The 15276-nt window shown below is 39.7% G+C and overlaps 1 protein-coding gene across 1 annotated transcript in view; it reads left to right on the top strand.

The window, feature by feature from the left end:
- Positions 1 to 4352, top strand: part of rxfp1 (relaxin family peptide receptor 1) — an 87117-nt gene extending 82765 nt beyond the window's left edge. The window contains exons 16-18 of the mRNA XM_030739746.1: positions 1147 to 1557; positions 1770 to 1988; positions 3934 to 4352. Coding sequence (XP_030595606.1) covers positions 1147 to 1557; positions 1770 to 1988; positions 3934 to 4352 — 1049 coding nt within the window. The remainder of the gene's footprint in view (positions 1 to 1146; positions 1558 to 1769; positions 1989 to 3933) is intronic.
- The last annotated feature ends 10924 nt before the right edge of the window (positions 4353 to 15276 follow it).

Below are 15276 nucleotides of genomic sequence, written 5' to 3'. Positions count from 1 at the left end.
CAGAATTTAGATTGTATTTAAATGTCAACCCTCAAACTCTTTGAACATTTCCTGATTTTGATAAGATCAGAAAACTTAATTTATTGCAGATTCTGTAAAATGTCTTTACTGTGTCCCTGTGTGTTCAACTAAATATTCACATTTAAAACTGAGGGTTTTTTTTTGTTTTGTTTTTGGTTAAAAGTGGAAACTTCTAGATCTTCAACTGTGAAAGGTTTTGAATCTATAAATATGTAGCATGGTTTTTCTTCAAAAGTTTAACTTTTGTATGAGAGCTGGGATGGGCCTAAACCACCCCTGTGGTCCTGAACATGGATGGATGGATGGATGGATGGATGGATGGATGGATGGATGGATGGATGGATGGACCACTTAAAAAGATTCTTCTCATTTTACAATAAATGGGATGTGTTCTTTAATATTACATCACTCTTTTCCATTTGACCAGAACTGGCTTCTAACTGGCTGTGGTAATCATGCTCCCAGTCAAGTCAAATTTAACTCAAAGAACCCTCCACTTTCAGTATTCTACTTTCAAACCCTAAGCGTGTATTATTCTGTTTCATTCAGTTTGCCTTGAGACCTCTAGGTAACTTGTCCGTTTTGGTTCCCCTGGACAGAGCAGGGCTAGTTGTTTCTCTATTCTCAGTCTTTATGCTAAATAAGTTAACCCAATCCAGCCACTAGCCTTTCCCAATAAGTCTTAGCATAAAAGCTAATGAGTATATTTTTTCCACATATCAAACCAATCATGTCATGCATCTCCCGATTATAGCAGTTTAGAAAACATTAAAGATAGTGTCCTCGGTTCCTCTTAATATGCATGGATTTCCAAGGCTGAGTGGCTGCTGTCCGCCTGTCATCATTCATCTCCTCCTTTTATAGATTCAAATCCTTTCATGTTGACCAAATTTTGAACTTTTTTCTGTTTCTTTCACACTGCCATAGTTTTAATTTGTTGTTGAAATAAGTCCAGCTGACATTATGCTCACATTTCTTAATTATTCTGAAGTAATGAAGCAAAATGCTAGCTGTAGCAAGGAGATCCATCTTTAAAATTATGTGTTCAGCCAGATACACCAGACATTTCCAGAAGTATCTAGAAATCTCATGAATAACTTGTAAATCGGCTGTCCTTCCTCACAGGTGCTGACGGGTTGATGGGCATCTACCTCTTCATGATTGGTGCATATGACCTAAAGTTTCGAGGCGAGTATAACAAGCACGCTCAGGCCTGGATGGACAGCAGCCAGTGTCAGGTTATTGGCTCTTTGGCCATGCTGTCCACTGAAGTATCCGTCCTGCTCCTCACATATCTCACACTGGAGAAATACATCTGCATCGTCTACCCTTTCCAGTACTTGACTCCTGGCTGGCGACGAACTGTCACCATCCTTCTCGGGATATGGGTGTTCGGCTTTATTATTGCCTTCCTGCCTCTGGCCTGCAAGGGGTTGTTTCGCAACTTCTACGGGACCAATGGGGTCTGCTTCCCGCTGCACTCTGAGCAGCCAGAGACGCTTTGGGCTCACGTTTACTCCATCGTTATTTTCCTGGGTGAGGATTTGCTCTTGAAAGAGTCCTTTGAGGATTTCTGTTTGAGTTTTTTACTTACTCTCTAATGATAACTGTAAATGTACAGTCTTTTTATTTAGTATGAGCATTATTAAGTTTATTTGCAGTTATTTGTTTGCTCTGGAATCAAAAATTTATCATGTTTGCACATTCATACTGTTAATTTGAATTATTTGTATGAAATCTTTCCATAGGTCTTAACCTGGTGGCGTTCCTCATCATTGTCCTCTCCTATGCAAGTATGTTTTATAACATCCAGAGAACAGGCACTCAAACCACTAAATACAGCAACCACATCAAAAAAGAGGTGACCATTGCCAAAAGATTCTTCTCTATCGTCATTACTGATTCCCTCTGCTGGATCCCCATTTTCATCCTCAAGATCCTGTCACTGCTGCAGGTGGAAATTCCCGGTACAGTAAAAGAACTACAGGCATTTAAAGGAACACTACACTAAAAATGTGCATTCTGGGTAAACGTTTCTGTCCTCTTTACTCAGCAAGGGTCTATAGCAACTCACTGAAAGATGCAGGTGGTTTCATGCATGCAGCTGGATGGTCTTCATAGAGGTTTAATAGAACGCAGCTGCTAGACTTTTACCCATTACCACAGAGATACGATTGATCACCTGTGCATAGATTTTAATATTTTTAATAATTAGTCTTCAGGCTCTTCTTGGTGCATTCTTACAACAATGCCTTACAATATATTTTATTAATTATCTGATAATAGTTTTATGTCTTACTGTTTCAATGAGTTTTGTTAATGAATAAGCTGGAGTATTTATTAAAGTATTTTTTCCACTGTATTTTATGTCATTTCAGTGTGCTCTGTTAAAAAGCTTCTCATAAGAGTTTTATTACTGCATAATAACACCGTTGTGCACTGACCATTTATTGTACAGAATGTGTTACATTGCTGCCTAATAAGGTCCCCTGTGGGAATATTAGGGGCAGTACTGCATATAATTTTTCATTTATTACACTCCTCAAAAGAATTAAAGGAATATTTTTTTAATCAGACTACAGCATCAAGTCAATTAAACTTCTAGGATATTGATCTGGTCAGTTATGTAACGGGGGGGGGGGGGGGGGGGGGGGTGTTAATCACTTTCAGCTGCTTTGGTGTTAATGAAACGGGGACAATAGAGGGGCAACAATGAGACAACCCCTGTGTTTCCCAGCACAGTCTCAAGAGCATGGAGATTTCAGGAGATGGGCAGTTACACTAGGAGAGCTGTACATTACCGTAGAAGGTCCTTAACCCATCAGCAGGACCGATACCCGCTCCTTTATGCAAGGAGAAGCAGGATGAGCACTGCTAGAGCCCTACAAAATGACCTCCAGTTCAATTCAATCCAATTCAGTTATATTTAGTACAAAATCACAACAACAGTCACCTCAAGGCACTTTATATTGTAAGGTTAAGAGACACCAGCAGGCCACTGGTGTGAATGTCTCTGACCAAACAATTAGAAACAGAGTTCATGAGTGTGGCTTGAGGACCCAACATCCTTTAGTGGGCCCTGTGCTCACTGCCTGGCATTATAGAGCTTGATTTGCCTTAAAATACCAGCACTGGAGGTCCACCTCTGAGATGGTTCACCCTGCATGAGGCAGATGTAAACGGGTCTGTAGAAGCTGTGGAGAACATTATGCTGCATGTCAAATCATTCAGCGTGACCGTTTGGTAGTAGGGTCAATGACGGTCTGGGGAGGCATATCTATGGTACCATTGACTGGCCTCCCCACTCGCCTGACCTAAAGCCAATAGAACATCTCTAGGACATTGTTTTGTTCCATCCAACATCACCAGGTTGTACCTAAAACTCTCTAGGAACTCAGTGATACTGTGGTCCAGATCTGGGAGGTGATCCCCCAGGACACCATCTGTTGTCCCATTAGGAGCACACCCCGACGGTGTCAGACATGCGTACAAACACATGGAGCCCATACAAACTGAGTACCATTTTCAGTTGCTGCAATGAAATTTGGGCAAAATGAACTACCCAGCTGCATAATTTTTTCACTTTAGTTTTTGGGGTGTCTTTGAATTCAGCCCTCTATAGGTTGATAATTTTAATTTCCATCAAATGATGTGGCATCCTTTCATTCCTAACACATTACCTAGTCCATATCAGTATAGATATCCAGTATGATTTTTTTTTTTCTCCATTGAGATCTGATGTGTTTTTAAAGTATTTCTTTAATTTTTTTTTTCTTTTTACTTATATTTTTGAGCAGTGTATGTCAATAGAATTGATAATAGAGTTTTATGAAATACAGCCATGTTAAACTTAAGAATCTAGACAGACTAAGTACCACCTCTGTAATTGCATTTCTCTCTGTTCTCTGACAGGTACCATCAGCTCCTGGGTAGTCATATTTATCCTCCCCATCAACAGTGCACTTAATCCCATCCTTTACACACTGACCACGCGGCCTTTCAAAGAAACCATTGTGCAGGTGTGGGCTAACTACAGGCAGAGGAAGCCCCTCCTTAGCAGACACCCAGCTCATCATCCATCGCTCACTTGGCAGGAAATGTGGCCCCTGCAGGAAAACAGCCCTAGTGTTAACCTGGGGCAGGAATTTGAAGCAAACGGTACAAAGGCCAAGCTCACGCCAGTGGAAAATACTAATGAGGGATACAATGACATTACAGCATCAACCAGAAAACAGCAAACACAACATACACTGCTGTCAGTATGTCCTAAGACTGAAACATCACCACGCACAGATACTCACACATGCACACAAAAAAATGAACTCCTTTAAGTGTCTAACAGCAGCGCGACATATACGTGTTTCATTCAGTTTCATTCAGGGTCATTCATCTCAGCAGTTTGTATTTACTCGGTTCAGTCACTGATTAGTGCCTACGTTTCTTCTTTGCAGTTTCAAATTATTAGTCCTGTTTTGTTTTTGTTTTTTCCAAACTGTTCCCTCTGAATCCTTTAAAAATGCCAGGCAGGTACAATCTTATATTTAAAAATGAATAATGACAGAATAATAGGCAAACAAATAGTGGCCTGTGGGATGTTGTCCCATTCCTGGAGTGCATGGGCATCTTAAGGGATAGGCCATTTTTAACTTAACCTTTTGGGTTTGTGTATTTATATTTTTGTTGAGTGTATTTTGATTATGTGCTCACAGGGGTAAAGGAGAGAGTCAGGAAATGCATAGGATGACAGTAAGGGAATACATGCATGTTTGGCTGGCTGGGAATTGAACAGAACCTCCTGCTCAGGACAATAGAGTCAATTGGGGTCCAGTTATTTGACATAAATCCTTGTCATGCAAGAGAATTTTCTTTTCTTTTTTTTTTAATTATGTGGCCAAGTATCGTCTGAAACATGTACCTGCAAAACAACTATAAAAACTAACAAAGTTTAATAAAATCAGAACTAGCAAAAATTTGACATTTGACAATTACTACAAAAAAATGATTTGGGCATGAGTGTTAATATTCAAGGATTAATATACCTCATTTCTCTCTGCAGAGATTTCTATTGTTGCACGAAATAATGAAAAACATAAGTGAGGAATATGTCAACCATAAGTGGTTAACATAGCTATCACCAGCTTACCCAAACGTGTCATCTCGGCTGCTAAAAACAGTCCCATCCATACATCCATTTTCTTCCGCTTATCCTTTTGAAGGTTGCGGGGGGGGGGCTGGAGCCTATCCCAGCTGGCATGGGGTGAGAGGCAGGGTTAGTCCCTACAAAAATAAATAAATAAATAATTCCAGCTGGAAATTATTAAAAGATTTTTGTTGTTGTTGTTTTAACAAACTTCTGCTTTTGGAAAGTTGAAGGGAACAGAGAGATGGATTAACAAGATGTTTGTTTTGATCTCATCCTTGGAGTATTAAACACTTACAGAATTGTAACGCCTCTGCTTTTAACTCTGCCTTTCTCTACAGTGAATTATTTTTTCATGGGTAAGGATAAAGAAGTATACAAACAGTATAATATAGTTTATATCTGTGATGTTATGTCTATACTGCTCGCTGCTGCTCTGTTGGGGATTGCAGTTTATCAAATTTATTAGTCTGCTTACTACCTGCCTCATTCAAGATTTATTTTGGTTAGGGCCCCATCGGCATGCCCCACATTTCTCAAGTGTGGTTGGCTCGTCATTATTATGCGTCTCAATATACTTTTCCCTTTGGGCCTAAGGTGCCACTGACAACTAAGAAAGATACTGCATACACAACAATTTTTGTTTTTGTTTTTTTGCATCCACCTTCGGGCCCTCTTTTGTGGTGAGGATCTGTTGGGGTGCAAATAAATGAGATGAAAATAAACTCACATCTTTATTTTGCTCAGAGGAAACATGAGATGAGTATTCCAAGCATATTCGCTCAGTGTTGCAGTGCTTTTGTAATTTTGTTACCTTAAGTAGGCTGCTCATGCTGCGACAAACAGAATGTTCATCCACATTTGATCTGTGTTGCAATGTGGCTTTAATTGTTCCTGTACATAAATAATATTTTTTTTAAAAACTAGCTGGGTCCTCATCAGCGTGCCATACGTTTCTTAATCTTTCGTTTTCTTACATTTGTAACAGTCAAAAAAAATGGGAAATGAGTGCGAGCAGAAACATCAGCAGGTCAGAATAAGAGGAAATATAGAAGAAGACCACTCAGTAAATTCACTGGGGGGTGTTTTTGGTTTGTTTTGGGTTTCTTTGCAGGGGGGCACACTGGATTGAAGACTGCCAGTGTTGCTCATGGTACATCACTCAGACTAAGAAGCAGGTTGGAAACCCTTTTATGTACTAACAGTCATGGTGTTCAGAGGACAATACCAGTGTCCACCCTTAGGTTGAAGCAATGAACCCTAAAAGGCTTAAATGACATCACAAACTCATTTCACACAATGCTCCAAAATATCTGCCCCCAACTCACTGCTGAGCATTTCAGGATGGCTGCCACTTGCTTCTAGAAGAAATATGCTAATGCTTGAGGACCTCAGTTCACAGTGGCTCAAAACAGGATGAACAGGAAGGGGACAATAAAATACTTTTTTCCTCCCAAGGGTCTTTGTGCCTTCCATGTTTTGTTTTGTTTTTTAAGCTTTTCTGTACCCCCCTGGAAACCCCACTGAACATCACTGTGTGTTATGAACTGTGGATAATTCCCAAAGCAGACTTAGTCTAGGGAAGTCATTCAACTTCATGTATAGAAAATGGGTGCAGTTCAGACAGGGAGAGTTCCTCAATGAATAGGAACAAATAGAGCTAAAAACCTAAAATAATTATTTACATTAAGTTCTATACAAAAACAGCTTTTTTATTTTGTTTTTTAAGAGTCTATAATATTTATTTAATTAAAATAAGTTAAGGAATGTTTCTTTCAGCAACTCCCTCCTTGCACTCTTCTCTGTCACACCAACCCTCGGCATGTCCTCCTTCACTACATCCATGAACCAGCCTCTGTGGTATTCATCTTTTCTTCCTGGCTGGCAGCTCCATATTCAGCATCATTTGTACAATATATCCACTCTCCCTCCTCTGCACATGTCCAAACCATCTCAGCCTTCCCTCTCTGACTTTATCTCCAAAACACTCGACCTGAGCTGTCCCTCTGATGTACTCATTGCTAATCCTGTCCCACTCCTAATGAAAATCTCAGTATCTTCAACTCTGCCACCTCCGGCTCCTGTCTTTTTGCTAGTGCCAAATCATCATACAGCATAGCAGGTCTCACTACCATCCATGGGGAGGCCACAAACCAGTGGACTCCTAGACCCAGTCCCAAGCCCAGATAAATGGGGAGGGTTGCATCAGGAAAAGCATCCAAATAAAAACGTAGAATTCTACTAATGCTGATTGGTTTTGTTAATGATGTACCGCATCCTCTTCATCAAGCCTATGTGCAAATTATAACAAACTGGTTGGGGTGATTGAAGGTGATTGTGATCAGGGAGCTGTTCCTAGAAAATTTCCACTGCTGTTCATTTAATGGGTGAAATCAAAATGGTGCATGCTGTAATTCTGTCTTAAACCTGTTCTGGAAGAATTATGTTTATCCCATGAAATGTAAGTAAAGTTTATTTATTAAGTGCTTTTCACACACAGCAGTCACAAAGTGCTATACACAAAAAAGTATAAATACAAGAATTAAGCACCATAATAGCCCATAAAAGACACAATAAAACACCATAAACAGGTAATTTGAATAATAATAATTCAATAAAGTTCTCATCAGAAGGCCCACTTAAACAAAAATGTTTTTAGCTGCTTTTAAAATGAATCAACAGAATCGACTAAATGTAGTTGTAGTGGTACACTGTTCCACAGCCGTGGTGCCACAGACTGAAATCCCCCCCCCCCCCCCCCCCCCCCCCCCCGTCCCGTCTTTAGTCATTTACTTGGAACAACTAACAAATTCTGATCCTGTAAACGAAGATGAGTAGTAGTTTATTTTGTAAGAAGCTAAGATAAATAATGTGGAGCCCAGTCATCTAGTGCACTGTATGTAAATACAAGAATTCTAAAACAAATCCTAAAATCTATTAGGAGCCAATTTAAAAAAAAAAAAACGGTAATGTGTCAAAGACCCGAAAGTCAGTCTTTGTTCTTGAGTATGTAATAGTTCTGTGGGCAAATTTTGCAAAAAATCCAGACATATAGAAAAGCCTGCATACATGTTTGCCAGGGAGCCTTCATGCCCTTGTTGATTTGGCAGAGGGACAGCCTAAGCCTTCACAAACTGTGGGTGCACACCTCAGAGTCTGTAAGCCTGTGAGTGTGGACGCTGGGACTGAGGATAAGAATACTGATATGGTGACTCTCCTGCACCACCACCACATCCATCACATTACCTTGTTAGCAAGCTAGCACGTTGACACGATGCATTTAAGATCAAGCACCACTGTGCCTAAATAAAGCCCCACAGCGGCATTAACATTGCTGTAAACTGTTAACATTGCTGTGGTTTTGGCATGTGTGCATTTTCAAGTCTGAAGCTTAAAACTTGCAAAATGTTTGTGATTTTTAACGTGCATATTTTCTGCTAAAGATGATTGCCTGCAGGCAGTCCAGGTGTTATAAGTGCAGCAACAAAGATCTTCTTTGCATCTAGGGGCGATTATCAGCATGTCTAGATCAGTTATTAATCATTTTATTTCCTGTCGTTCAGGCAGACTGGCTTAAAGAGCTCTTCTTAAATTACCAAACAGCTCCCCCTACTCAGAATTTAAAACTCACGAGAAACTGTATCTGTACAAGTTCTCTTTGGTTTTGCAAATTATAATCATATATTTTTGTTGATCGACAGAATGCATTCTGAAAATGTCAACAATTTAAAGTATTCTATTTCCTTAACAAATTGCTATTGTTTATTCATTGCAGTCTACACTGATAAGCTTTATTGTTTCAGGCTTAGTGTGTGAATATTTGTGTGTTTAGTTGTAGCCGTTACACATTTAAGCAGTGGTTTCCTGCAAAGTTTATTAGTTGAGCATATCGTTGTGGCAGCTGACTGTAATGCAAATGTAATAATACTGTCATGTAGTTTTATATATATGTGTCTGTTTGATACATTTCATATGGTACAATTTACCATCTTTGTAGATAATAATGTACCAGCTTAAGCGTTGGTATCATAATAATGAAATTTTGCATTTGGTCTTTTTGTCATAGTTGTGACAGTTCTCTGAGAGGGGATACTTTCAGATTTCACATGCTGTTGTAATTAAAATGACATCAGTTTATGTCCTCCCATTTTCAAGAGTGAAAAGGCCCGTCGCAATTAATTCTGTGCTTTGCTATTTGTTTGTTTTGTGTTTGTGTGTTCCCTCTGCCACATAAAATGACTTTAGGGAAACACTGAATGTAATATACTGTATGATATAGTTGCAGTATGTTCAACAAAGAATGTATTTAATTTGGATATTTATGAATGGAAGGCTTTGTGAGCGGGTTGCAGCTACACGGCAGCAGTGTCTTTTCTGCATCCTGTCTAGAAATTCCCCAGCTGGCCTGGGAGTTTGAACGTTGAACCGCCTCCCCATACCCTACATCCCTTTTTTACACCGATCTATGAAGATATTTGTACAGTGATGAATATGATACAATCAGTGAATACGGTCATAAATTCTTCTGTGCATACTTTGTTAAGTGAAGGAAGGATTCTTATGAAACTGGCTTGTTCACCCTAATTAAATATGACTGTTTAGTATAAACAAAATACATCATAACAATGATTTGTGAATACACTGTATGGACTGATTTCTATTTACATTGCACAATGGCTGTGTCTTAGAATAAAATGAGTTATGAAGTCAGTTTTGTGGTTTTCATTTTTCTTGATTGAAAATAATACAGTTAAGACTAAATTTTTCTCATTCACTTAGGCCCCGTTTACACGATGCCGTTTCCACTGGAAACTGTGTCGTTTTGATGCATTTCAGCCTACCGTTTACACGATAGCATTTCAGAAACGATCTGTGTTTACACGATGACACGAGAAACGATGAAAACGATGTCATTCCCATGCCGGGCCACAAGTTGGCGTTGGTTTTCTCTTTGCAAAGCTTGTTTACGCAAGACGCGCATGCGTGGAGTGACACAGTAGGAAGCGCGGCAAATTGTTCATTACTTACAAAACGGCCAATGTGAGAGGTTTTGTGTGGACTGATGATGAGGTTGGATCGCTGGTGCACACAACGCTGAATTACAAAACGGTAAAAACACAAGAAAAGCACAAGAAGCACTCGTGAATCCGCGAGTACTGTTTATCAATTTGCGCATGCACGGAAAACTGTGGCCGTCGCAACCATAGTGCGCATGTGCGAGTCACCCGTTTTCAAATCACCCCGGTTTCAAGCGTTTACACGAGAACGCAAGCCGGTGCTTTTCTGAAACGCTCCACTCTGGTTTTCACTCCGTGAAAGGCCGAAATGCATCAAAACGACACCGTTTTCATTATGAAACGGTGTCGTGTAAACGGGGCCTAAGTTATAGGCTGTTTGGTTTGAGGGTGTTATTTACGTTATCATAGGCCACATTTAGGCCCATTATGAAACTGGGGGAAAAAAAGAATTTATGCACAAATGTGCAGAGCAAAGTGTCAGGGGTAGTTTGTGACAGAAGGATAGCAACAAGAGTGAAAAGCAAGTTTTGCAGGAGACCTGCTATAATGCATGATTTAGAGACGGTGGCACTGACAAAAAGACAGGCGGCTGAGCTGGAGGTGGTGGAGATGTTAAGATTTTCACTGGGAGTTACCAGGAAGGACAGGATTAGGAATGAGTACATCGGAGGGACAGATCAGGTTGAGCGTTTTGGAGACAAAGTTAGAGAGGCAAGGTTGAGGTGGTTTGGTCATGTGCAGAGGAGCAAAGAGCAACACAGCATATTTGTGTGATCTTATTCATGTCCACACTCCAGTCAGAGCACTGAGGTCAGCCAATCAGATGATCCTAAAAATTCCTAGGTCTAGACTCAAGAATAGAGGTGATTGAGCCTTTTCGGTCATTGCGCCGAGCCTCTGGAATGCTCTACCATTTCATATTAGAACTGATCGGACTGTTTCTACATTTAAGTCATTGCTCAAGACCCACTTCTACTCGCTGGCTTTCAATTCGAGCTGATCTTGACATCTTGTATTTATTAAGCTATTATATTTTGTTTGGATCTTTGTTTGTTTGTTGTTTTTCTTTTATGTATGGACTTTTATTATTTGGTTGCCTGTGAAGCACTTTGGTCCACTCAGGTTGTTTAAATGTGCCATATAAATAAATTTGACACTGACATTGACATCCTCAGCTGCAAAAAAGAGTGAAACAGTTAAATGTGGATTATTAGACATATTAGGTCTCTCTCGCTTCTGAGTCCCTGTTAGTAAATGATTTAATAACTGATCCACATATTGATATATCCTGCCTTACAGAGATCTGGTTCAGCAGGATGAATATGTTAGTTTAAATGAATCAAACCCCCCCAAATAGTACTGTCAGAAACCTCAAAGCACAGGCCGGGGAGGAGGAGTTGATTATTAAGCTGCAATCTTTCACTCCAGCTTATTAATCAACCAAAGACCCAGACACAGTTTTATTTCATTTGAAAGCCTGACTTCTAGCCTTGTCCACCCTAATTGGAAAATTTAAAAAACTGTTATTTGTTATTTGGTGTGATCCATCATCTGCCTGGCGCTTACTCAGAGTTTCTGTCTGATTTCTCAGACTTTTTATCTGATTTAGTGCTCAGATAAAAAGTTCAGATGAAACATTTATGGTGGGTGATTTTTAACATCCATGCAGATGCTACAAATGCAGCCTCGACACTGCATTTATATTTTTCTCTCTGATTGATCTTTCTGAGTTAACTTCAATAGTTACTTCCTCTAAGCCATCAACTTGTCTATTAGACCCCATTCCTACAAGCTGCTCAGAGAACTACCATTAAGTAATTAATCCTTTGATCTTAAATATGATCAATCTGTCTCTATTAATGGGCTATGTACTAAAGGCTTTTCAGCTGGTGACGATTAAACCATTACTTAAAAAGCCATCAGCTAGATCAGGTGACCCTACAGCTGTCCTAACTAATTATAGGCCAATCTCCAACCTTCCTTTTCTCTCAGAAATTTTTGAAAGAGTAGTTGTAAAACAGCTAACTGATCATCTGCAGAGGAACGGTTTATTTTGATGAGTTTCAGTCAGGTTTCAGAATTCATCACAGTACAGAAACAGCATTAGTGAAGGTTACAAATGATCTTCTTACAGCCTCTGACAGTGGACTCATCTCTGTTCTTGTCCTGTTGGACCTCAGTGGAGCTTTCAATACTGTTGACCATAATATTTTATTACAGAGATTAGAGCATGCCATAGGTTTGAATCATATCTATCTAATAGACTCCAATATGTTCATGGAGTTGCACAGGGTTCTGTGCTAGGACCAATTCTATTTACATTATACATGCTCCCCTTGGGCATTAATATTAGTAGGGATAGCATACTTTTTCATTGCTATGCAGATGATACCCAGCTCTATATATCCATAAAACCAGATGACACACCAATTACTTTAACTACAGAAATGTCTTAACAACATAATTTCCTTCTTCTAAATTCAGATAAAAGTGAGGTTATTACGCTCTAAAATTAGAAACATTCGGTTTCAGAGTGATGCCGAAAATCTAGTTCATGCATTTATTACTTCTAGGCTGGACTATTGTAATTCATTATTATCAGTTGGTCTAAAATGCTGCAGGGAGAGTACTGACAGGGACTAGAAAGAGACCATTTTTCTCCCATATTAGCTTCTCCTTGGCTCTCTGTTATAATCAGTTGAATCAAATCTAATTTTAAATCCTTCTCACATACAAGGTCTTGATTAATCAGGCCACATCTCATTTTAAAGACCTCATAGTACCACCCCGTTATGCTCAGACTGCTGGCTTACTTGAGGTTTCTACGGTATTTAAAGGTAGAACGGGAGGCAAAGCGTTCAGCTTTCAGGCCCTGTTTCTATGGAACCAGCTCCCAGTTTGGATTCAGGGGACAGACGCCTCTCTAGTTTTAAGATTAGGCTTAAATTTTTCCTTTTTCTGAGCACCAGAATAGCTCAAGGTGTGAGCAGGCAACCATATGCCTTAGGGCTGAAAGTAAGTGGCCTGGATTTAAGTCCGATCCACAGCCCTTTGCTCTATGTCTTCCCCCGCTCTTTCACCCTACCTTCCTGTTCCTGTCACACTATCCAATAAAGGCAAAAAGGCCCAAAGAAAAAAAAAAACACTTTATTTTTTGATAAAGCTTATAGATTAAGCTGGATCAGGTGACCCTGAACCCTCTTTTAGTTGCATTGCAATAGGCCTAGGCTGCTGGAAGCTTCCCATGATGCACTGTGTTTCTTCTTCATTTACCTCTTTTCACCCTCTGTGTGTTTATACACCACTTTGCAATTATTCATTAGTTATTTTTGACCTCTGTCTCTCTTCCACCTCCTGTCTCCCTGCCCTCACCCCCAACCGGCTGTGGCAGATGACTTCTCCTCCCTGAGCCAAGTTCTGGTTTCTTCTTTTAAAGGGGAGTTTTCCCTTCCCAGTGTTTCTCTGTGTTATTGTAGGGTTTTTACTTTACAATATAAGGTGCCTTGAGGTGACTGATATTAAGTGACCCTGGACTGGTAAAGAAAATGAGTGGACTTACATCTTAGCTATCTAAACTATCGTTCCCAATTTTAGGAATACAAAGGACCTGCCCCTGTCTCTGGCATTCATCACTGAGAAATGTAGCATATTTCTTCTAAACACTTCCTCTTCTTCTTCTGTGTTTTAGGCGGACAAATGCATGCTGTCAGATAAAGGGGTGTATTTTCCCTGAAATATGAAGAACTAACTAAAAGTGTTAACTTGAGCTGGCACTAAAATTCTTATACTTAACCTCAGAAGATTGCCTATAACACTACAATTGCTTAACTTGTACTGTGGGTCTAGTTAAATAAATTTTATTTAATTCTGCCCCAAGTAAACTGTGTACTATGCTTAACTATACTTTGCTTTTCCCAATGTTTAAGTCCATCCATCCATCTTCTTCCATTTATCCAATTCAGGGTTGTGGGAGGGCTGGAGGCTATCCCAGCTGCCATAGGGCAAGGTACCCTGGACAGGTCACCAGTCTGTCACAGGGCTATCAAAGAGACAGAGAACCATTCACAACAATGTGAATGTGAGTGAATTTAGAATCACCCATTAACCTAAGCCCACTAACTTTGTCTTTGGACTGTGGAGTACCAGCGCACCTGGCGGGACCCCACGATCTAAACAATTTGTCTTGATCAAACAATACATTGTTGCTTTTCTCTAGTAATAATAGTCTTTTCAACATTTAACAACTAAATTAGTTGTCAATCAAATGCTGAATTTAAAAAATAAAAACACTTCTTTTTAACTTTCTTTTGTGCAAAAATGTGTTACAGTATTGTTTGCTTTGTATAAGATGGCCTGACTGGATAACAGGAACCTAAAGCTAATGACAATAACCAAAGCTGCTCCACAAAGATGAATAGGGGTTAATCTTCTATGAGTGAAAAAAGGAAATAGAAGAAGAAGAGGTAAAAAGCAAGCCAGCGTTGAGTAGAACAGATAATGATAAAAGATTGGGAGAGAGACACTTAAATAATGTAATTTTCACTGGCATCACATTATTTGTTTTGTTTACTGTGGCATTTAACATCAGGTAGCTTAGCAGCAGAATATCCCAGTGTGCCCCATTCTGCTGATGTGATGAGATATTTTTGTTGGTGTCAGATTATTTACAATGTAATGTGATGAATGCAGGTTGGTGAGCTCACATGTGGATTTTTTTTGCCTAGGGCCCCAACAGACTCTGGAGTAGCCACTGCATGAATACATAATCCACAGGCATAATAACTCTGTGATATACATTGGTATACACAGGGGGAGTTTTTTCTTTTCTTTTTTTTTTCTTTTTCATAAAGTGTGGATGCACAACACATCGTTCTTGCCAATAAACTAGAGGATCATGTGTGCTTGGAACAAATGCATCACTGCTTATCTTTTGACCTCTACAGTGCCATCACCAGTTGCACTGTGGGCACTCTGAGTTTCACTAACCTGGCTGTCAAAAGCCAGATTCTTTTGCTGTGCTTCCTGCTGCAGTTCCTGCTGCTGGTGGTGACCTTTGAGGTTTCTGGGAGTTTGCAGTGACGTCAAGTTTGTTCTACA

The sequence above is a fragment of the Archocentrus centrarchus genome, chromosome 10, assembly GCF_007364275.1.
Source record: "Archocentrus centrarchus isolate MPI-CPG fArcCen1 chromosome 10, fArcCen1, whole genome shotgun sequence".
NCBI lineage: Eukaryota > Metazoa > Chordata > Actinopteri > Cichliformes > Cichlidae > Archocentrus > Archocentrus centrarchus.
This window is presented reverse-complemented; position numbering and strand designations above follow the sequence as displayed.